General features: G+C 40.0%; 2 protein-coding genes across 2 annotated transcripts in view; both read left to right on the top strand.

The window, feature by feature from the left end:
• Positions 1 to 24,186, top strand: part of RAPGEF5 (Rap guanine nucleotide exchange factor 5) — a 233,243-nt gene that overhangs the window by 45,998 nt on the left and 163,059 nt on the right. The window contains exons 2-5 of the mRNA XM_063452389.1: positions 12,165 to 12,215; positions 15,893 to 15,999; positions 17,719 to 17,840; positions 20,921 to 21,089. Coding sequence (XP_063308459.1) covers positions 12,165 to 12,215; positions 15,893 to 15,999; positions 17,719 to 17,840; positions 20,921 to 21,089 — 449 coding nt within the window. The remainder of the gene's footprint in view (positions 1 to 12,164; positions 12,216 to 15,892; positions 16,000 to 17,718; positions 17,841 to 20,920; positions 21,090 to 24,186) is intronic.
• CDCA7L (cell division cycle associated 7 like) overlaps positions 10,505 to 24,186 on the top strand; it is a 356,480-nt gene continuing 342,798 nt past the window's right edge. Inside the window, exon 1 of the mRNA XM_063452391.1 lies at positions 10,505 to 10,548. The gene's annotated coding sequence lies outside the window, so the exon portion shown is untranslated. The remainder of the gene's footprint in view (positions 10,549 to 24,186) is intronic.

Raw genomic sequence — 24,186 nt, forward strand, 5'->3', positions numbered from 1 at the left:
AACAAAGTCAAATATAAGTAAAATGGGACTTTAGAGGAAGAATCTACATTCAATTTTTCCTACAAATTAACTACTTAGACAAACTTATTTCCTTGAACAAAAGTGTACAATTTACAAGAATTACTGATACCACACATTATCTGAAGTATATAAGCGGCTTTGATAAAACATGTATCCCATACTAAATGGTGAGACTTGCGTATTTTGAAATCTCATATGGCCCTTACTATCAAACTTTCATGTTATTGTGTTAATCAAAAGTACAAGGAAAATACCCCATCAAGTAGATCATTATTTACTTATGGAATTGTAAAAAAAGGTTTTTTAACCATTGTATATAGTAAGGATTTTATTATACTCCTCATAACTTCCTAAAACTAAAATGATCATTCAGCAAAATGCGCTAAACCAGCTGTTTGTATTAAAGAAGTGTTAGTTCAAACAGTTTGCAAGGTGCTGGAAAAGGTCCGAAGTAGCTGGATGGATTTGTGTCTTGCAGGGCAAAGAGAAGCATTTAAAGCAATCTCAATGACACTTGTTGCACAGATGATATTAATATGCAGTCATACATTCTTCAAATTAATTGCAATGCTTTATTTTAAACGGGTTAGATTATTTGGCTGCATGTTATTAGAACAAATTACGATAGGATATAATGTAAAATATCTTACTTTATAAAATTAAGTTCATGTCTTTAATGCATGACCTTGGCACCTAGACAAAAAAAAGTGCAATGCAGACAAATTATCAGCTCTTTGTGTAAGCTCAGAGATGCATATCTTCTGCAGAAAAAGAAAAGTGTATTGAGCTTATTTTCAAATAGGAAAAAAATATATATTTTTTTACAATGAAGTACATTTCCATCTGTTTGTGTGTGCATTATTATTATCATTATTATCCTTTCTATAGCCAACATATCAGCATATGCTTTACAAAATTGTACGTAGAATTAAATAAGATCTACTTGCGCATGCATAGTACAGCCACAGGCCTTTGAAATGAATTGAAGCCATTCTAGCTTGTCTACTTATATACAAGGAATGGAGCAAGTCTCTCATTCATTTTATTGGGAGAATGGATTGACTAAAATATCACTTCTACTTCCTCTGTACTGCAGACCGTTTAAGAGTCTAAAGATATGTTGTGGGTGCTAAAAAAAAATAATTATTTCTTTATTTGAGTGTTATTGTTTTTTGGAAATCATAATAATCAATAATCCACAACAAATGGTGGTAAACATTCAAACTTTCTCTGTCTGTGTCTTTGTGGATTGAAAAAACAAAAACAAATGTAAAATGCACACACTAAAAAAGGGGGGACTACTTCCTGCTGCTCTTGAAAGGGAGGGCCAATCCCTGTAGACCTCAAATGGGGAAAAAATAAATATCCAGACACACCTGAGGTTTCTTCTAAAAGGCAGTCTTTATTTGAAACAAGGAAGTGGAGACAACGTTTCAGTTGCTCTCTGAGCCTTTTTCAAGACCTGATAAAGGCTCGGAGGGCAGCCAAAACGTTGTCTCCACTTCCTTGTTTCAAATAAAGACTGCCTTTTAGAAGAAAGCCCAGGTGTGCCTGGATATATATTTTTTTTCCATTTGTGTCTTTGTGTATGTCTTTCTGACACTGTGATGAAACCGTCTATAATATGATTACTCGGTTAGGTGAAGCACCAGATGTTGTACCTGTTAAAGCCTCCGGGTCATAGGTTTATTTTTTACAGGTAGGGTTATATCCAAACATATTATCCTTCAGTATTTTATTTTGTGTGTGTGTGTGTCTTTTCTGTGTTCAATAAGTACCATTTAGTTGGGCAATTGTAACTGGTCTATCTATCTCAACATGGGTTTTCCGACAAATATATTCATGTACAATGCCGTGCATGCTTTATCGGTAAGATAATTCTATATATTTTTTTTGTTCTCTCTTTCTTTTGATCTATTGCTTGACAGCTGGAGCAGCAATGTGGGACCTTTCCTTTTATTTCCAAAGCCTATGTTATCCCAGAGCTTTGGAACCTGACACTGTTTGACTTTTAATACCACCTGCGCTGCTCCCTTTCCAAGTGACCTGTAGCTAATTAATCTGTCTCCTCCTGTTGCTTTTTTCCCTTCAAAATCCTAAATGCTTTGTGCCTTGTTTATACTTTCGTTTTTCCCCTTACTAAGCACAATCACGACACCTGGATAACTCTTTATTTCATTGGGGTGACCTCTAATGTCTCAGATTCTTATCTGTTATTGCTTGTGCGCCAAGATTTCCAGAAGTAAAGTGTAAAAAAACATTAAAATCATCAGTCACTCTTTCCTCTGGGGGAACTGGCAAAGCTAGAGAGCCCATGCCTGTTTTAGCATGAAACAATCATGGTTTAAACCACAGTATGCCTGCCATAGTGTTAAACTAAACACCTTTTAAAATAGAACTATATACTAACTTCAAAATTCTGTTTCCTCTCGCTATTCATGTGTTGTTTCATGGAAAATTAATTTGCAAACACCAGAAATACCTGGGAATATCTTAGCAATGATATGGTCAACAGGCTCATGGTCCCTGCAAAAGCTGCAGGTTTTCAGTAATTAAGAGAAATATTTATTATTATTAAAGAATAGTGATGTCCCGAACAGTTCGCCGGGAACCGTTCGCCGGCGAACATAGCTTGTTTGTGGCGAATGCGGCGGGCGAACATATGCGATGGTCGGTCCGCCCCCTATTCATCATGGAGGTGGGAGGGCCTGGGAGGGAGGGTCTGCTGCTGATTGGCTGGAATGTGTCTGCTGACTGTGAGGTACAGGGTCGAAGTTTACTCAATGATGACGAATAGGGGGCGGACCGACCATCGCATATGTTCGCCCGCTGCGTTCGCCACGAACAAGCTATGTTCGCCTGCGAACGGTTCCTGGTGAACAGTTCGGGACATGACTATTAAAGAATTAAGGAAAGAGGTGTCCACTTAAGCATGGACAGTCTAATTCTACAGGATATCAAGCTTTCAGCCAATAGGAGCTTGTAGATCATCACCAACCTTAAATCAAACATGTATCTTGTTGACTCTGTTAATCCAAAAACTGGAAGGAGTTTTTTTGGTTTTATTATTATTTTTAATTTTGTTTATAAATGTATATATACTAATAAGTACCGTGTATAACAATCTGCTAATTATTGCAAAGAATATAACTGATTTATTTTTTAACAAAACAAATATTTACGCCTAATTTGCACTGATGAATTCTAGTTGATATTACTTTGCCTCGGTATATTCAGTCAAAATGGAATGAAAGCCTAAAAATGAAAATCTAGCATCTGGTGACCCAGAGGGAATGAAATATTGTTACCCACGGTTGAGAACATTACATTGCTGACTAGAATGCGAGAGATCTATTTTCTGAGATGGCCATGAAAACACGGCTAAGATCAGTACATTGTTAAATATGTATGTTAGAGTGCATGCAGTTGTCATGGAAACCTATGCTTCCTAACATTACCATTATGTACTGTGTTGTTAGCAAGGTTCTCAAATGGCTTAAGAAAACTGGTAAATGTTTTTAAACCTTTATGTCGATGCATATAGGCATATTGCTACAGTATGTTTAAGTTTAGAACATTTATATTTTCCAAAATTTAAAGATGAAGGAATTTATAAAATGTCATATCGTATCTTTAAGACTTGAGAATAATCTTATATTCTCACCGAGAATGTCTATGCTCGTGTTTTTAAATTCTAATTCCCAGAATTCTCTGTAGTGCAGCAATTGTTTAAGAATTGTCATCAGACAGTGTCTAAGGGGTTTGACATGGCTCGTCCTCTATTTTGATGGGAGCATGACTTATTAGATTTGTCTAAAATAACACTCTTCACTGTGTACTGTGTATATTGTGTTTATAACCAGATTGTATCCATTTAGTGGAGATCCTAGTCTTGATTATAGTAACTGGCTATAATGGATGCTAGTAAATAAAAATCAGTTATTAATAAATATGCAGTAAAGAGACCAAATGCATTTCAAATGAAATGCAATTAAATCTTTATTACAAAATAAGTTATAGAAGGCAAGAAAAGTGTTTCAATATATCCAACACAGTATCAAAGAAATGAGACTGCTAGGCAAATCACTGTGGCATATAGGATATATATAAAGTGAAAAAATATAAAACACTGGATTTTATATGCAAAATCAAAAAGGCAAAACTTGTATCGTAGCTCCAGCTATTGAACCAGCTGGGGCTTATCTCCTGAACAGGGACACTATAGTCACCTGAACAACTTCAGCTTAATGAGGTTGTTCAGGTGAGAACTATAGCTCCCTGCAGCCTCTCTCATGTAAACACTGTATTTTCTGCGAAAATACAATGTTTACATTGAAAGCTTGGAACACCTCCAGTTGCAGTCACTCAGAGTGAACCAGAGGGGCTTCTGAGTAGATGTAGGCATAATATGCCTGCATCCACTCAGATCTGCTGTGCACGATCATCATGTGATTCATTGTATGCTCCCTCTGCATGCAGACTCCTCTGAACTTTCCTCATAGAGATTCATTGATTCAATTCATCTCTATGAGGAGATGCTGATTGGCCAAAGCTGTGTTTGAATCATGCTCTGCCCCTGATCTGCCTCCTTGTCAGTCTCAGGCAATCCTATGGGGAAGCACTGTGATTGGATCAGGCTATCATATGTCAGCAGACTGCTTGTTTTTCCTGAGTCTAACAGCATGCAGATTTACAGCTTCTGGCTTGAATACAGTAAGATTTTTACTATATTTATGGAGGCATGAGGGGCCCAGGGGGGCTAGATGGTCGTGTTAGCACTATAGGGTCAGGAAAACATGTAGTTGCACTGGTGACTATAGTGTCCCTTTAAATATAGTACAATCAGTGATATCTTCTCCAATATTTTATCACTAATTGGTACACTGCATATAAAAATACACACTATAAGATCATGTATGGTGATCTTGAGTGTCAGCTGGTAATCACCGTTCTAAAGGGAAGAGAGTGCTTACTGTTTACAAAACTTTAATAAAGGTATAAATTAAAAGCACTCACAATTTGCAAATCTTGTTCGAGTGTAAAATGGAAATGCTTGTAGTAGTGGGAGGTTGATGATAGTCACGGTTCTACAGTCCGGCCGGTAGATGTTAAGTAGTAGGAAGCCATGTGCGTTTCACTGTTCTCCCCTCCTGCCTTCCAATTCAACTCTGTAATTCTTGCAGTTAGCGGTAGTAGCCATCCAATCACAGTGCTCTGTGTCATTTTACACAGCGTGGGAAAATTGAACTTTCCCACGCTGTGTAAAATGACACAGAGCACTATGATTGGATGGTTTGAAATCCATCCAATCACAGTGCTCTGTGTCATTTTACAAGCGTGGGAAAGTTCTTTGGAATTTTCCCACGCTTGTAAAATGACACAGAGCACTGTGATTGGATGGTTTGAAAACCATCCAATCACAGTGATCTGTCATTTTACACAGCGTGGGAAAGTTATTTTGAATTTTCCCACGCTGTGTAAAATGACACAGAGCACTCTGATTGGCTTAAACCAACCAATCATTGTGTTCTAAGCCTAATTGCAGGGCGGGGCAAGGCTTTATAAGCCGTGACCCGCCCTGCGGAGCTCAGTACGCGGCGTGCCCTCCATGGGTGAAGATGGATTAATTTTTGTTTGCGCTCGGTTTTTTTTTGTTTTTTTTTTAAAGTGCGACGGGTTTATGGATTTTTATTTTGCCTTTTGGGGGGCTGAAGTAAGAAGAATTTAGAAAAAAGAAGACGTCAAATGGCAAGTTTAATTTTTTTTTTTTTACAGGTTAGTTATTTTATTCCCCCCTCACTATTTTTAGGGTGAGGGGGGTAGGTAGGGGATAGAATGTTTTGGGTGGGGGGTGACTAGGGGCTTGGGACCCCTAGTCACCTTGATGGGGGGGGGTTCATTTAGGGCCCCCACCCACCGCGCAGGGGTGGGGGCTAGGGGGGAGGACAGTAGGTCCCCCCCCCTTATTGTTTTATTAGGGCCCCCACCCACCGCTCAGGGGTGGGGGCCGGGGGGGAGGACAGTAGGTCCCCCCCCCCCTTATTGTTTTTATTAGGGCCCCCACCCACCGCGCAGGGGTGGGGGCCAGGGGGGGGAGGACAATAGGTCCCCCCCCTTATTGTTTTATTAGGGCCCCCACCCACCGCTCAGGGGTGGGGGCCGGGGGGGAGGACAGTAGGTCCCCCCCCCCTTATTGTTTTTATTAGGGCCCCTACCCACCGCGCAGGGGTGGGGGCCAGGGGGGGAAGGACAATAGGTCCCCCCTTATTGTTTTATTAGGGCCCCCACCCACCGCTCAGGGGTGGGGGCCGGGGGGGGAGGACAGTAGGTCCCCCCCCCTTATTGTTTTATTAGGGCCCCCACCCACCGCGCAGGGGTGGGGGCCGGGGGGAGGACAGTAGGTCCCCCCCTTATTGTTTTATTAGGGCACCCACCCACCGCGCAGGGGTGGGGGCCAGGGGGGGAGGACAGTAGGTCCCCCCCCCTTATTGTTTTATTAGGGCCCCCACCCACCGTGCAGGGGTGGGGGCCAGGAGGGAAGACAGTAGCCTCCCCCCCCCAATCTTTAACCCCCGCGCAGGGGAGGGGGGGTGTTTATTAGTTTTTGTTTTGTTTTTTGTTTTTTACAGTGAGCAGCCACAGGCTGCTCACTGCTTACTAGACATGCCCCTACTCGCGGTATAGCGAGTAGGGGCATATTATTTACTAATACTAAGTAATCTTTACTTAGTATTAGTAAAGTTGGCTGAAAGACCAATTCAGGTCTTTCAGCCTTTTAGTAGATAGGTCCCTGATACCGTGGGAATTAGGGAGTTATCTACTAAGCGGATGCAAGATGCAGCCACAGCAATGAATAGGATCGGAGTTTCATTCATTAGAATGAAATTCCGATACAAACAAAGTACCGAATTGCATCCTAACACCAATGGAGAAACAGTGCTCATTCTGTTAGGATGCAATTCGGCAGTTTTGCCGGCATTCTGTCTAAGTGACAGGACGTTCGGCAATACTGACAGGAAGCATTGTGGGAACAGGGAGGAAAGCTAGGGATCATGGGAAAATTGCTCTGACCAGCGGAAATGAAGCACACTTTGCTCCTCCGCTGGTCAGAGCTGGTCAAGCGGAGGAATCCCATAAGACAAAGAGTCCCTACTTTGTCTTATGGTTTTAAAGAAAACTAAAGAAGACAGGAAGAAAAGAAGAACAGATCCTGAGAGAGGGGGAGAAGAGGAAGAGATTGAGGAAAGGTAAGTTCGGCATGACAGTGCCGCTTTAAGCGGCCTGGTGAGATTCAAAGAACTAAACATAAATCCCCCTTCATACTAAATGTTTTCTGGTTTTACATGCAGTTCATTATTCACTTGCTTTCCTTTAAGGAGGATGCAACTTATGATTTATGACCCTAGAGTAAGTTTACATTTTAGCCATTGCTCAATTTCAGTAAATTGTATTTCTGCCTCTTTATATACAGTGTGTATTGCTACATCTTTCAGGCAGATTATATTGGAATGTCTTATATTTTGCATGTAGAAAATCCTCATTAAAATTCTTTTCAGATTTCAGTTTGTTAAGCATTCACATGAGTTAGGTGTGGTAAGCCTATAATTTTAAATTGCTCGCCGCACCCATCACACTGGCTGTTAATAGTTTTCTTTTTTTTCATTATTGGCGCTAAAGGATAATCCAAGCAATTTGGGGCATATGTTTGCTAACATTTTTTTTCACAAGGTATCAGCTACTCTACTATTAAGACAAAGAGACACCATCATTGTTTAAAGGTCAAGATTCTGAGGAAAATAACAACACCCAATACAATACAAAAGTACTTTTTATGGTAATTTAAAAGGACTTTCCAAGCATCATGACAGCCCAGGCTTGTTGCAAAGGATATGGTTTAAGGAGGTCCCCTGTACCGTTCTCCTTGTACATAAATGTCTAGAACAGTAGCAATTTGCAAAAATCACTGCAGCTATAAGCCAGCTCCTTTTCACTTGGTTATCAGACGAGGATTCTATATTATGTCCGATGGCAGTACAAATATTTGTTCACTAAGTACACATTGTTCACGTTCATACATCCCCTGTCTGATGTGAGATTGGAGACCTTTATAGACCACGTTGATGTGCACAATTATAAAACTATTAATAGTGATGTTTATAGGCTGAAGCCACGGTATGGCTGTGTTCAGCTTGACTGGCAGTCGCTCTCATTAGATTTGATAAGTGGAACCTCTGCCGAGTCTGATATATGTATATAACAAAGAAAACCGTGCTGGCCAGATTATTATGGGATAAGATCAGTCCGCATAAACCAGAATCCGGATCTCCTGATTTATATAACCTTTGTTGCCTATGGATTTATAGCCACTTCAAGGGTTTTAAAAGTAAAAATTTTTCCTGCATTACCTATATCGTGCATTAAAATGTGGATCAAATCTTTGTTCCAACATGGATTGTACATTTAATTAAATGCTCAGTTTAAATACAATACCATTCTCCACACCACCCCCATTTTCTATATTGGCAGACTGCTGGCAGAAATTGCTTATTAAACTTACTAAGAGGAGATAACACTCACAGCAGGAAATTGAATTGAACAAAACATTAGAATTGACTCCTTTCTTGCATGTTGTCTTAATTAAATACCTTTATCTATATCAATCACTTTATGTGATTTTCTGTTCTTTAAAAAAAAACAAAAAAAAACCATTAAAATACGAGAAATTACACGGATACTTTATTGAACAAAATGTATCAGCTGTAAATAAATCGATTTGAATTCTAAGGTTATGGTTCTGTTTGCTGTTAAAATAATGGTATAACGCAGTAGAGTAGGTGTAAATTGTCATTAAACCTTTGTTGTCCAACTGGTGGATGTTAGAAAAATTTGATTCTCTGGAAATGTTATAATATTATGCTCAGCCTAGGTGAAATATCAGTGATACGTATTATTTTGTTATTATTTTAATAGGGTACAGACCCTGGCTATACTTTTTGACTACTATGGATGAGTTAGAATGTTGGCCAGGCAGGATCCAGGATGGACATGGCAGTCTGTCTCGCTAATGGTAAAAAGCAAGAGGCTTTGGATCCCTGTGATGAAAAGAAACTGGTGCAGATTTTGTACAGATAATGCATTGTATGTCAGTGCAATTTCAATTTCCACTTTGACAATGCTTTAATGGTATTTTGACAGCCATTCCGTATGAGAAATGTAAATCATGTGGCTTTAACATTTTGTTAGTTTATGTAAATGTGTAATGTTCTTTGTGTCTTCTACTGCAGTAATCTTTTTCCATAGGCTTCGCTATATGCAGAACAAACAGTAAATGTAAAAGTAAAAGAACATATTTGGCAGAATCTTTAATGGGACAATTAAATGTCTCTGTCTATCTATCAATATATAATGAATAAAGGTCCAGATTGAAGACTTAAATCTTGATCTGGTGGTTGAATATAACCAAGAGAGATACAGAAATAATAAAAAAATAAAATAAAAATTCTTTGACATGACCACTTAAAGCGGCACTGTCATGACGAACTTACCTTTTCCTAATCGCTTCCTCTTCTCTCTTCGAATGAATGAAATTCCGATCCGTGCTGCGGCTGCATCTTGCAGCCGCTTAGTAGATAGCTCCCTAATTCCCACGGTATCAGGGAGCTATCTACGAAAAGACTGAAAGACCTAGACTGGTCTTTCAGCCAACTTTACTAATACTAAGTAAAGATTACTTAGTATTAGTAATTAATCTCCCCCTACTCGCTATGTCGCAGCCTGTGGCGGCGGGTGGGGCTCTGTAAAAGACAGTGAGGGGGACCTATTCTTCCTCCCACTCCGGCCCCCACCCATGTGCGGTGAGTGGGGGCCCTAAAAGACAATGGGGGAACCTATTGTTTCCCCTCCACCCATGGGCGACGGGTGGGGGCTAAATGAAAAAATACCCACCATGTGACTAGGGGTCCCCAAGCCTCTAGTCACCCCTCCCCCCCAAATTTTTTTTTAAATAAAGCCTTACCTACCCCCTTACCCTAAAAATAGGGGGGAACAATAAAACTAAATACTTGCGGCATAGCGAGTAGGGGCATTCAGGAGATTTCAATCTCCCTTATGCTAATATGGGGGTCATATTGACCCCATAGTGTGAGGGAGGACATGGGGGGCTTAGGAAGTGGCGGGGAGAAGTACTCCCTGCCGCTTCTATTTTTACATATTACAAGAAGGGAGCTGCGCGCCGGTAGCTCCCTCCTTGTAATAAACTGAACAAACGAACACCCGAGATTCGGTGTTTGTTTGTTCGCCTAACATTTTCATTCATTCATTCATCTTTCTGACGAATGATTAGACGAAATTCCTGTCCGAATTTCGGACAATGGTGAATCCCCAAGTGTATAACTGGGCATGCGCGGGAATTTCATAGTGCTATCTAGTGTGTGAAAGTGAAGTGTCCCACAGAGACTTCATCTGCCCACACAAAGATGGCGGCGCCCAGAACTTAGGTCCTGGCACAAAATAAAGATGAAAAAATAGGTAATATTGGGGATTTGGGGGTGACTAGAAGGACAATTAGAGGTGGTGGAGTCGAGAGGGGGGTTAAAAAAAACCCCTGAATGCGGCCATGACAGTGCTACTTTAATAAGCACACGTGCACACGAAGCAGCAACTCAATGCATAAAAGCAGGCAGCCATGTGGGCTTACTCACTAAACACTGAATTTTGTCTGACTGGACAAAGTTTTGTGAAAATTACTGGATTCCGATCAGAATGGCTATTCATATATTAACTAAAGCCAAATCAAGTAATTCTGACCAAATCGGCAACATTCGGTAGCTGCTTTAAACACTATATTGTCAGGAACACTATTCCACTATTCCTGACACTACAGTGTTAAATTAAATCACCAATAGCTGACCTTTTCTCCCACGCTAGCTGTTCTCATCTCGTCTCCATGGCTCAGCTCATCAGACTTGATGATCTCAGCCAATCCAATGCTTTACCTTTTATCAATGCATCTCTGTGGGGAGTGTTAAGCGCCTTCATGCACAGTGTGGAGACATTGAACGCCAGGGTAGAGTCTACACTGTGTATCACTGACACACAACACACCTCTAGTGGCCGTCTGAGTGACTGTCACTAGAGGTGTTCCTAGGCAGTAATGTAAAACATTGTAAGATGTAAAACATCTATGAAAAGGCAGTGTTTACATTAAAAACCCTGCAGCTAATGGCTATAGACATCATAACCAGAATATTAAGCTGTAGTGGTTCTGGTGACTATAGTGTCCTTATAAAATCACTGCTTTTCACATCTGAATCTTATATAAACTTTAGGATCTGGACATTTACAAAGCACTGGTTGTAAAGAATATGATGAGCAAATCTATCCAGGTTGGATGCCCGTTCGGCCATTATAATTCGCTTGCTTTTTGGCAAGAGAATTATAGAAATCTGGAGTATGTGACCTCTGCCTCCTGGCACCATTACCACTGCAGCAGCTACTGTAGTGGGTGCTACAGGAAAAGGGATCAATATATCTTTCATTTGAGCTACAGCACCATTCATACCCTCAAAACTTCATTTTGGAGGATAAGCAGGTGAAATTAGCATCTGGTCCAAAGTGCCGGTTATCTCACAGCACCTTTTGTCTGGACAAAGCATAAGGCTGCATAAACATTCTGTATGAAACATATATTTGATGCCATTATTTTAATATGTATATATGCATTACTACACTGGAGGGGACTGCTCAGCTATAAGTATTACGTATGGTCCAAAAGTGACAGATAGTTGCCTGAAAGCACCATTAGGTCATCTTGTATATTTTCTACAAAATGTTCCAAAAGATTAAAGGGCCTTTATTTTTCGAGTGTTTTAATAAATCTTGGTTCACAAGTATATTTGAAGGCTATTTATATAATTTATACACAAGGTTTGTTAGAAGAAAGGTGTTAAGGATGTCAGGGCACATCTAATTATTCAGGTGTGAAGTGTTAGAATATTGAGGTTAAAGAGACTTTCTTCTTGACTGGTATTCATGAAATGTCTTTTGGTTTTGTGGAAAGAGATTTGACAGAAAATCCTTAATGCCAGTTCCCATTATGGTAATGAGAAATGTGAAAATAATTATTCATTGTTTTTTATATACAGATCACAACAGAAAGAATTTCAAATCTGTACGGTGAAAGCTCAGCACCAAAGGTAATTTATTATCTTGCTTTCAGTTTTTTTCATGTATTTATTTTTCATCCGGCATATACTCTAAAAAATCATGACAACATTTACAGGAATGTGCATGAAAAAGTATATATACTGAGAACTGTGGTGAATCGCTTCGCCCACACAGCAAATGTGCATATTTCGTAAATGTAAACAAATACAAGTTTACTTTAATCCTGTTACCAAAACGCATAATGGAATGTTTAAACATGCTGTATGTGCTTTAATTGGCAAATTATGTAAAATCTGTGCATATTTATATCCGTTTATACATTTTAAGTTCATTGTCTTTGTTTGTTTGTTTTTGTTTTTGATCATGTGCCGTCACTTTAAAAATGTTTTAAAGAAAATCTGCAATCCAGCGATAACATAGTCCTCTCTCTGCCAACTGATACTTCCATGATGTAGTCATGAATCTCTGGCCCAATCCAATGAATTTCATAGAGAAGCATTGTGTACATCTAACATTTGCCAATTCAGTGCTTCACAGAGAAGTATTGAATCCATTGCTTCTCTATGAGAAACAATTGCTACGTTTAGCTTCTTAATATTGTGCACGACACTTCCGACTGTAAAGACAATTGAAAATCGAAGATCTTGAAGGATTAACCCATCTACTGAATTTGAGTATGACAGCAACCAAAGGCATGTTTTTGCCATTTATCAGAAACAGACATGTTTTACACAGTAAGATAAAAAGGACAGCATCTATGCACTAGACTTGGAGACTTGTTTCTTTTTTTTATTTTATTTTTTTTGTCCATTTTTTTTGTCATGCATGGAGTAACAACAAGCTTGCCAAACCACAACAGCAGTAACAAGCAAATTATAACCAGACAAGAGAATCATTGACATGGCTTTCAAATAAACTGCACATTTTTCTGTTATATGATTGGGTGAAGGATGAATAGTCAGTGATGAGATAAACGATATGTAATAAAAAATCAGGCTACACCGGCTGACTATGCGAGTAATGGAAACATGAATAAACAGGTGCATTATATGCTAGACAGACTAGTGAGATGGTTCTATTAAGTAAACACAACAAATCAAGCTAGATAGAACTGTGTGCTTAAGAATTACTAAAAATAACTTGTTAGACATCTGTGGTCAGGCGTTGGTACATGACTTATCAAGGGTTAAATGACCAACATACGTTGAGTAGGGCCTGTGTACGAGGAGACTATCATGCCTATCTAACTCAGTGCACTGAGATTATGAAATTCCACCAAGACCAAGCCTCAGTAAGTCCCCACGATCTGTTATGCCATTGCGGCCTGTTGCATCAGTATAATGCTGAGGGTGCTCCCTGGTTTGCTCTGCACTAGCGGCGCTATCTGGGTTGTTATCAGCTCATCGTGTGGGTATGGTGGGTGGGGAGACACTGCTTAGTATGTCGCACATCTATAACATTTGGTGTGAGGAGTGTTGGTATAATAAGCCAGGATCATGTTAAAGGGATCACTGAGATCCAGCATACTGTCCCCCTCCCCTCCTATTTAGTGCTCTGTGAGTGAATTCCAGCTATACGGCAGAGATAATACGAGAAAAAAAGCATAGAATGTCCGCAGGTGTGGCAAAACAATTTTCGATTGCTGCAATGAGGTTGTGTAAGAGAGGTAGCAGCTGGAAATGTCCGCTTAGTGTCCACAGTCAACCAATGCCTAGGCTAGGCAGCGAAACCGCAGGGGGATGGAGGATCCAGACGGCAGTGGTGATGCGTGGACCACAGGAGTCCCCACTCCAGCCCAGGCCTGCTTGAAGCGCCGCATCTGTGATCCACAGACTCGGGTACGCTGTGCTGCTGGGTCTTTCCCTTTGCGGGTGCTGCGGAAGGCCCTGGTGTTCTGCCGCCGCCTGTGGCGGGCGGTTTTCCGGTGTCGTGGGCGATGCTGTGGAAGTATACTCCACATGGCCTTCAGCCTAGGTAGGCGGACAGCTTGGGTGGTGTGTGTTCCGAGCTGGATTCTGCCCAAGTGAGGCACGCTTGGCCCTCTATCACCAGTCTTCCTCACCTCCCTCACAGGCCTTGGTGACTGCGGTGTCATATGCTGTTCCAACCGTTCCCAAAATTGCTGGAAGATTGTGTCCAGACGTCGGAGGGAGCGCTCAATCATCTCACTGCCAAGATCGGCGCGTATAGGCACTGATTGTGGTGAGGCCTAGTTACTAGGCCCACCTTGTGCTGCTTGTGGATCATCGTGGGCAGTAAGAGTCTGAGAGTGAGCGTGGGTCTAATCGGTGGGGACCAGGATAACCCCGCCGGGCCATAGGGGTGGAATTGGTGCCCTTGCCGAAGATCTACGAGCCGTCTCTCTCCCATGCCAGCCAGGCTTGTAGGCCGCAGAGGTCGTGTGGACGGAACTAGCAAGAATGTCTGCATGTTTGGCATCGATAGGTAGGGCTTGCTGTCCCCCAGCACCTGGTAGTTGGCTTTGGGTCGATAGTCGCTTGGTTTAGTGGGTATTTGGCAAAATCTGACACCATGAGTAGGAGCTACGGCAACGTGCGACTGCTCCGATCTGAGGTCAGGCACCGCCCCGCCCCCCTTGGAGACTTGTCTCTGCCCAAACTGCAGTTCATCTGATTTTGGGTCAATCGGGTGAACGGTTGAATTCTCAAAATCTAAGCCAAAAATGTATCCGAATCACAAACCAACTGAAATGCACAAGGGCTCAGCATGTTCATTTCAGTGTGTGATTCTGAATTTCGGCTGTGGTGCCAAAAATGGTTGTTGGCTAGGGAACAGTCACCAAACATTTATTTTATTCACTGATCAAGGGAAAACTAAGCAATTGAGGAAAAAAAAGGTAGGACTGTAAAAAATCTATATTATAATAAATTATATTGTTTTATATAGATTTTTCCAAAATTTTACTGCCCCTGTTTTTCCTTCAATGTTTACTTTTTCTCACTTTTGTGAACACAACGGTGGGAAAATGCTCTTATTAGTATACTGCAAAATATATGCATACAATTATAGTATGTGTATGTGTTATTCTGCTGTACACTGACTGGCCCATTTTTGAGCCCGATTTTTGTTCACAAATCGATTATTTGTGGTACCATAATTCTCCAGAGCCAAACCAACATTCTGCCGAAATACAGATGGACGAAAAGGTTTCTGGTTTTACTATGCACAAAAACCAGTTAATTAAAATGAAGTTGTTTTGGTGTTAAGAGTGTACCTTAACCTTTACATGGAAGCTCTTTGGTTGAATTTTTGGTTGAATTTTAGTTTTGGAAAAAACATTTTATTTTTTTTCCAGAAATCTTCTGCCTGAAATAATCAAGGCATGCAGGGCCCTCATTATCTGATTGAAATGTTTAGACCTAAACATTAGCCATTAAAATGTTTAGGCCTATTTGACTCAGTAATTGAATCAGTGTTGCCTGATGCAGGTAAATTATATTCTGGCTGTCATCCTGACTACACGTGCCAGTATTAGCCAACATTGTATCAACTTCGACTATGGTTCTATCTTAGTGCCAGATTTTTTTAGTCATTGTATAATGCATTGAAAATATCAAAACAAATAATGAAAACAATTATTTTCCCAGTTCCTTCCTACATTTCAAGTCAAGGTGAACTGGTCAAAGGGAGGTTTACGGGTGGTCAGCACAACCTAAAAATATATATTTTTAATTTTTCCATGCAGTTTTATGGAGAAAGTGTTGCATGTGCGGGGCGAGCTTTAAGAAATGCATTGAGAAGTCAAGCTCCTGATCTAATTCGGGATCGCATGTATCTCACTTGTATCTGCAGGTAAGTAATTTCATGCATTGTTGTTATGTTGTGCTTCTTGTGTTCAGTCTCATGGGAATAATGTGCAATATACTCATAAGTAGTGGAGACAATATAATATGAATTCACCCTTTATGATTAAGGGGTGCTTAGAGTATCCCTCTCAGCATGGACTCTATGGACTCCTTGCTAAACAATTGGCCAGGCTCCCCCAATGCACACTATCAGAAACAAACGTGCACACACACATTATTATTATTATTATTATTTTTATATAGCGCCAACAAATTCCATAGTGCTTTTCAATGGGTGGGCTAACAAACATTAAATTGTAACCAGTCAAGTTGGACACACAGGAACAGAGGGGTTGAGGGCCCTGCTCAATGAGCTTACATGCTAGAGGGAGATTTAAAAAAAATAAAAAAATGATTTCCGTTGCAGGAGAGGAATCAGTTGGGAGTCATTAACAGTTTAATTGATATGCTTTTGTGAAAAAACTGAGTTTCTAATGATTTTTTGAAGGAGTGGAGACTGGATGAATGTCTAACGGAAAGGGGAAGGGAGTTCCACAGGAACAGTGCAGCCCTAGAAAAGTCTTGGAGGCGAGCGTTAGAGGTGCGAGTACGGACAGAGGATAGACGTAGGTCTTTGGTAGAGAATAGGGGCGTAGGCGGACATACTTGTGTATTAAGGAGGATAAATAGGTGGGAGTAGCATTATCACACAATTACACATATACATAGCGCACATGCACAAATACACACAGCCACACATACACACACACAAGTGCACATGCATGCACACTTTGACATATATGCATTCTGACACACACAGATGCACACAGAAAAACTTGTACACACAGCCATATAGACAGATTTACACGCTGCCACATATAACACACATAAATGCACAAACATATACACTGCTACACAAATACATGCTGACACCCACATAATACAAATACACAAGCATATACTGCCAAACAGATAGCACAATGCAACGCACATAGATAAAGACACACACGCTGCCTTATACAAATAAAGTTTGCCACACGCACATATATGAGGCTCTGTTTTAACTACCCTCGTCTTTGTTAACTTTAGTGTTAGAGGAGAATGACTTTCCTTGCTCTCCAGCATGGCTTCCTTTTCCACCGGAAGGAAGTTATGTGACATCTCTTGCTCCCAGCACTGCTGCGCAAGAGCTGGGAGGAAGAGATGTCACATAACTTCCTTCCGGTGCAAAAGGAAGCCATGCTGGAGAGCAAGGAGCAATGGAGCTGTCAATAGGTATACCTCCCCAACTAAACTGCAAAGCCCTAGTGTGCCCCAAGGAACAGCCAGGCATTAAATAGGAGTATTGACTGTCGCGATATAATGGCCACCCTGCCTGCAAGTGGTAACTGATCCATCTGATATTGTTCAATATTGCAACTTATTATATATTATGCAATGTGACATTCTGTTCATCAGCCTAATATTGCTCAAGAAATACTTTAATTTAGATTTTAATCTTGTGGGCAGGGCTCTCAATACCAATAACACTGGTTTCTTCATGTCTTTCAAAAAAAGATTTAATTTTTATTGCTTTTAGTATTGTATTCATTGCGGCAGAATTTGTTGGTGCGACATAAATAAATGATAATTAGAAATAATTATTGAATGGCAAATATGTAACATCTTTCCAGCAATTTTAATGATTTCTCTCATTTCTTTTTTTCTTTTCCTTATGGATTTAAAGAAAAAGTTGTGTGGGGTCCGAACTGGTTGACTGGCTTTTGCAGCAGTGCCCCTTTGTTCAGTGCAGATATACAGCAGCTGGCATCTGGCAAACTTTATTGAAACTTGGGATACTCCTTTCAGGTTAGTTTACTTCCAGGAAGTTCGAATGTGTGCAAACTGTTAAACACTTTTTTTTTTTTTTGATGCCTGAAAGTTGAGCAACATGGTGTCAGTGAATGTAAGGTCAGCTTTGTATAAAAGTAAGGGCAGACATATACAGAATATTCATCTGTTAACGGACTACAACTGCCTTAAACCTTCAACAGCACAAAACATAGTGTCTTGGGCGGGGGTGCCCAATAGGAAGATCCACAGATGTTGCAGGACTACAACACTCATGGTGCTTTGCATGTCTTTAGAATGACAATGCATCATGGAATCTGTAGTTTTAGAACATCTGAGGTCTACCTTTTGGGCACAACTGGTCTAGTGTGAGTTCACATGTGTTTATGTAGTCTGGTGGAGATCAGATATTTGACTTATCTCTGATTTAGATTGATCAGATGTCCACTTGAAAGGTAATTTTACCCTTTTGCATGCTTCATGAGTGCACAACTCATTGCTTTGCAGTGTCTTGTCCACACCTTGGGCATTTCAGTTTTCTTGGTTTCTTGATTGGTTTAATGAATTCTGTGTGCTCACCATGTTGGCCTTGACTTGGTTACTTTGGTTGAACCTAAAAACGCTGAATACATGTCTAGTTTCTAATTTTCTCGAGTTCTAATTCTTTATTGAGATTGAAATAATTCTGCTTGCAATTATATTTTAGTATATTTTCACGTACTGGAGTTATTTATGCTTGTTGATTATATGGTAGCTGTGCATGAAATTTTATAAAAACATACTGTATTAAAGCAATCGCCTAAATGTATGATGGATGCCTATGCGTGCCTTCTTTATATACAGGTGCAGTATAAATGATAAATGTTATTACGGTATTTCCTGAATTCCTCAGCTAATCTTTTGCAGAGCTTGTATGTACTTGGCATATTTCTCAATTCATATGATATTCCTCAACCTGTGTTTTCATGTAAACCTATGAGAATTCAGACTGCTAGACAATTCAATGTGATGGTTGCTATTTGTAAAAATGGAATAGCTATTTTTTGGTTTTATTTGAAAAAATGTACAGTAATCAAATAATAAACAAAATAAAAGTCCAATTTGGTGGCTAACACACTTGACAAAATATCAGAGCATGTACTGATCATATTAATATCTTCATGTCTTTATCCGAAACTCCCTATTGCTAGCCAGTCACCACATTAAATAGTTAAAAAAAATGAATAGCCTTTAACATGTGGGGTCAGTAAGACCCTCATATTACTATAACTGAGATTTAAAACATCTGCTACATCTCCTGGACTGTTAATAGCTTGCTAGACTTTGCAGAAGCCTCCTGTGTCTGATTAAAGTGCAATTTACAGAGCAGGAGGTGAAAAACGTCTAAAGCAAGTTAACATCTGGATGAAAACAAAACTTTTTTTTTTTCTTCCATGCAGGCTGTGTGAATCACAGCCAGGGGAGGTGTGACTACGGCTGCTTAACAGAAACAAAAGTGATTGAACTCTTAAATGTCAGAGAATTGAGCAGTGAGACTGCAGGGTCATGATCTACTTATGCTAAAGTTGTTTTGGTGACTATAGTGTCCTTTTAATGTAGTTGCTGGCTGGCAAGAGCTGGCCAGCGGCCACATAATTAACCCTCGCATAGCTGATGGTCTTTAACTATAAGCCCATTGGCTGTGATGCCAGCGGCAACTAGAATTTTTTTTAAAATCCTAAATCCTGGCCTCGATTTGAAGCATTTGGTCCAGATTTCAGCTGTCCAGTAGTGTTTGGTGCAGGTGAAACCCGGATCAAATACCGGCCCATTTGGGGCCTGAATTAGAAAATCCATGCATTGTTAAATAGTCCGAACAGTGTTTGGATTTTGCAGTCCTAATGGCCCCATATGCAGACAGATGGTTTTACCCCATTCGGTATGGGACCATTTGGACTTTATTGAATAACCCAGAAAGTCTCTTTTCTATGAGAAATCCAATATTTAAATAGCTAAGAAAAATTGCAACCTGACTGTTTGCATAGGAACTTATGCTAATTAATCTAAACTGATGGATTTGATTGTTCTAAAGATTTTTCATTGTTGGATTTCTTACAAAAGAGTTCTTTCCTGAGATACTGGCTAAAATGTGTTAATTACAACCATTGTAGGATACTGCGCTTGTCATTGTGCGAGCGCACAGACTCCCTTTTAATATACACTTTTGAGAAAAAAATACATCTGTTTGAAGAACCTCTTACAGGCTACAAGGGATACAGAATCTATTTGGTTTGCATAAGAAAGATATTAACACACAGTACCAGGGTGTCCAGCTGGTGAGATATGGGAGACCTAATCCAGCGACACTTGGAGTACCAAATATTGATCACATCTTCAAATAGTGCCACCAGGTCATATTTACTTTGCAGGTATATAATAGGACACATTACAAGTTGGGACACAATGATGAGCAACATACAGAACGTACTGCCCTACAGTATGTAGAAGTCAAATATTGCAAGTAGTTAATCAGGTGATGAATCAATCCAGAATCCTTCAGCATATACATTATCCAGAACTCAGGGCAGTATTTTCATGTGCCGACAATCAACACGATGAAATTATATGTGTCCAGAAAAAAACGGGGGATATGACAACCCTAATTCTAAGCATAAGGTAACGCATATATTAAATATACATTCAAAACGATACTTAATATGATTTTGACTACAGAAAATTCTGCAACTCCCCCCACCCGATTTTGCTAAAATGCAACTCCCATGATTCTCTTTTCATCTTTTGCATTTAAAGAATTACACTCGATGTAGGCCATTAATATCTGGGGAGCCAGTAGGTTTGATTCCTGCTCTACAGTTCTTTTGTTACGTATCTCATGCGACATAATAGTTCATAAATGGATATATGTCATAAAAAGGTTCTTCAACACAACAATCTTCAGTATGTATTAGATGCAGCCTCTATTGCATTGTAGTTCTCTAAGAGCAATCCAAATAATCAATGTTTAATTTGAAATTATAGATATTGCTCACATTTGGATGAGAAAATATGGCATTTACATTAAAAAAAAAATATATATTCTTTTTTTACTCCCACTGCAGTGGACAAGCAGCTATGCTTTCAGGATGCGTATGTGTTCTACCAGTTTTCATCTTCTGATTGCCCTGAGGCAGTGTGTGAGTTTGGGAAGGAAAAAGGGTGGCACATGGGTGTCCGACTTTTAAAACAGCTTGCACCTCTTGCTCCATTAACATCGAATATATGTGACATGTAAGTACATCTATTCATGCGCATGTTCTACTTCATTGTCGGGGCTTACTGAATCTCTTTTTAATAGAACTATTAATATAAACATATTCATTAAAGTTTCTTGAATTGCCATTGACATCAGATTATTGTCAGAGAAAATTTTTTGACTTGTTAAAAAATGTGTAAAATGCCACTTTGGACGCGTTATACAATGCCTTGTCAGTAAATATATTGCATTAAAATATTTTGGAGAATTATGAAGGTAGAATCTCCGTCTGTTCCGTGCAAGAAAAAATAATTTCTGCAAAAAATTGGGCATCTTTTGGGCTTTAAGTTACCGGTATTTGACAGTATGTCTAAAAATATTCAGATTTAGTCACGTTAATGGCACATAGACTTTTTATATTTAAATAAATTTGTATATGTACTAATATACAGTAACCCTTGTGCATTATAACTTGTATGTGTGTTTCTCACATTGCTATATATACAGAAAGTTATTTTCCCTACTGTCTCATTTGCTCTCCCAGACATTATTATTCTTTTTTTTTTAAACAAATATTTTATTGACTTTCACAATATAACCTAAATACGGTAAAACACAATGATTAATGCATGTACAAGTCTGGTAGCACGGCTCACTTGTAGTAATAACATGCTACAGAAACAGAAGACTAAACACAAAATAACACTGAAAGAGAAAGTAACTGTAACAGTGGACATTTAAATGTCAGAATAAAATGAATAGAAAAGGGAAAATTATGATGGGGCTAATTACAGAATCGTATGGGCAGAAAACACTAAAACAGTTATACCCTCCCACCCTCCCAGGCATCATATATCTGGTGGAGGTGGTGGTGGAGGGAAACTCACAGGTTATAGCTATCAGATAACACATATCCTATGCGAATCTGTCGCTTCCATCTTTTAAGTAAATCCGTACCCCCTAACAGCAGTGTCTGGTAAACCAGGTTATTGTTGGGTGGTGTAAAAGGGTGGGCCACTGATGTGAATCACATAACCAGAACTGACCAGAAGGGAAAAACATGCTCAAAAAGGGGACGTGTCTTCACAAAGTATTAGATGGTCAGCCTGGTGTGAATGCACGTCAGACTGCCTGCCAATCATGCAGGATGACCGGCCAAGGGTATAACGTGCAGACATCACCCTGAGCTTGGCATAAATGTGTCTAATGATGCGCTAGCTCCACGCTCTCTAAGGACTGTCCCTTAGCACTCGCTGGTCCACTCCTCTCCAAACCAGTTTTGTTCCCCTACATCCATCTTAAGTTTCCATACTTAAAGGGACACTATAGTCACCCAGACCACTTCAGCTCAATGAAGTGGTCTGGGTGCCAGGTCCCTCAGGTTTTAACCCTTCAGATGCAAACATAGCAGTTTCAGAGAAACTGGTATGTTTACATAGCAGGGTTAAGCCAGCCTCTAGTAGCTGTCTTCCGGACAGCCACTAGAGGCGCATCTGCGACACTGGAGGCATATTATGCCTCCATCACGCAGAGCGTCCATAGGAAAGCATTGAGAAATGCTTTCCTATTGACAGCTTGAATGCGCGCGCGGCACTTGACGCGCATGCGCATTCGGTTCCACTGACGTCGGCAGAGGGAGCTGACGTTGGCGGGGGAGGAGAGGTCACCAGCACAGAGGGAGCCCGGCGCTGGAATAAGGTAAGCTACTGAAGGGGCACTACTCAGGGCACTACAATGTCAGGAAAACTGCTTTGTAAAGAATAGTAAAAGAATTTTTTTTTTTTTTTTTTAAATCAACGGGCCTATTCCATAGGCATGAGCCTTGAACTGCAGCTCTATCAGCCCCTATGTTAATCCGGCCATGGATACTGCGCAGAACCCTTAGACTCACAGACTTCTGGTAAATGTCTTGAACATGAGAAAAACAAAATTACTGCACGGCTGGTTGAGAAATGTAATTTTTTGTTATTTCATATATTTTCATTGCTGTCACCAGTGTGGGAGTTGTTTATTTTTGGAGTACTGTACTCTCCTAGGGATATGAATGCAAATAAAATGGAATAACTTGGAATTCCTGTCTAGCAGGATTCTGCACAAAACATGCTATATGTGACTGCTATAGCTGCCAAATAACAGATATCACTTGTTATGTTTGTAGTTAAACATTGCAGATAGGTACAAACCTACAGAATGTAAGGAAGCTTGTTTAAGGTGTACACATCACACTTGGCTAGTTTAAACACATGTTGTGTGTGATGTCTAGAATTTAGCATTAAAGAACACATCAATATTTACTTGACGATGCGACTTCCATCCAATCCTGGATATAGTTTTGATTATACAATTACAAGTAGGTTAACACAATGTATGGGTGAGACTCTCTTATCTGTATAATGCCTTTATGCAATTGTTTATATGATAGGCTGTCATTTAATTATTATTATTATTATTGGTATTTATATAACATCAACTTATTCTGCAGCGCTTTTTCAATATTATAAAGGGGGAAACTTAACAATAATGAGACAATTACAAAATGTTATAGAAACAATAGGTAGATGAGGACCGTGCTCAGATGAGCTGACAGTGGAGTGGATAAGGACACAATAGGAAGGGCATCAAGGGGGACAGCAAACAAGGTGGAAAAGTAGGTGAAGTGGAGGTGAGAATGGAGTGTGGCTCTTTAGGAGAGAGCCAGAGACATATTTGTGATATTTGTGACAAAGAAGGAACTTCTTAAACAATTGAAGACTAGGGGAGAGTTTGATGGAGGTAGACAGAAGGTCACCGGCACAGCGGAGAATCTGAAAAGGGGGATACCTACGAACCAGTGAATAAATGTAACAGGGGCTAGAGCAGGGCTTGACAAATTTACTTTGAATCTAGGAGCCAGCTTAAAAAGTTAGGAGCCAGATTTTTTTTAAACTTACAAAGCTTTATATTCAACGACAAAAATACAATTCTTAAAGGGACACTATAGTCACTAGAACCACTACAGCCTAATGTTGTGGTTCTGGTGTCTATAGCCTGTCCCTGCAGACATTTCAATGACAGACACACATACACACACACACACCATGACAGAGACACGCACACACCATGACAGAGACACGTGCACACACACAGAGACAC

Source organism: Pelobates fuscus, chromosome 4 (assembly GCF_036172605.1).
Source record: "Pelobates fuscus isolate aPelFus1 chromosome 4, aPelFus1.pri, whole genome shotgun sequence".
NCBI classification, from domain to species: Eukaryota; Metazoa; Chordata; class Amphibia; order Anura; family Pelobatidae; genus Pelobates; species Pelobates fuscus.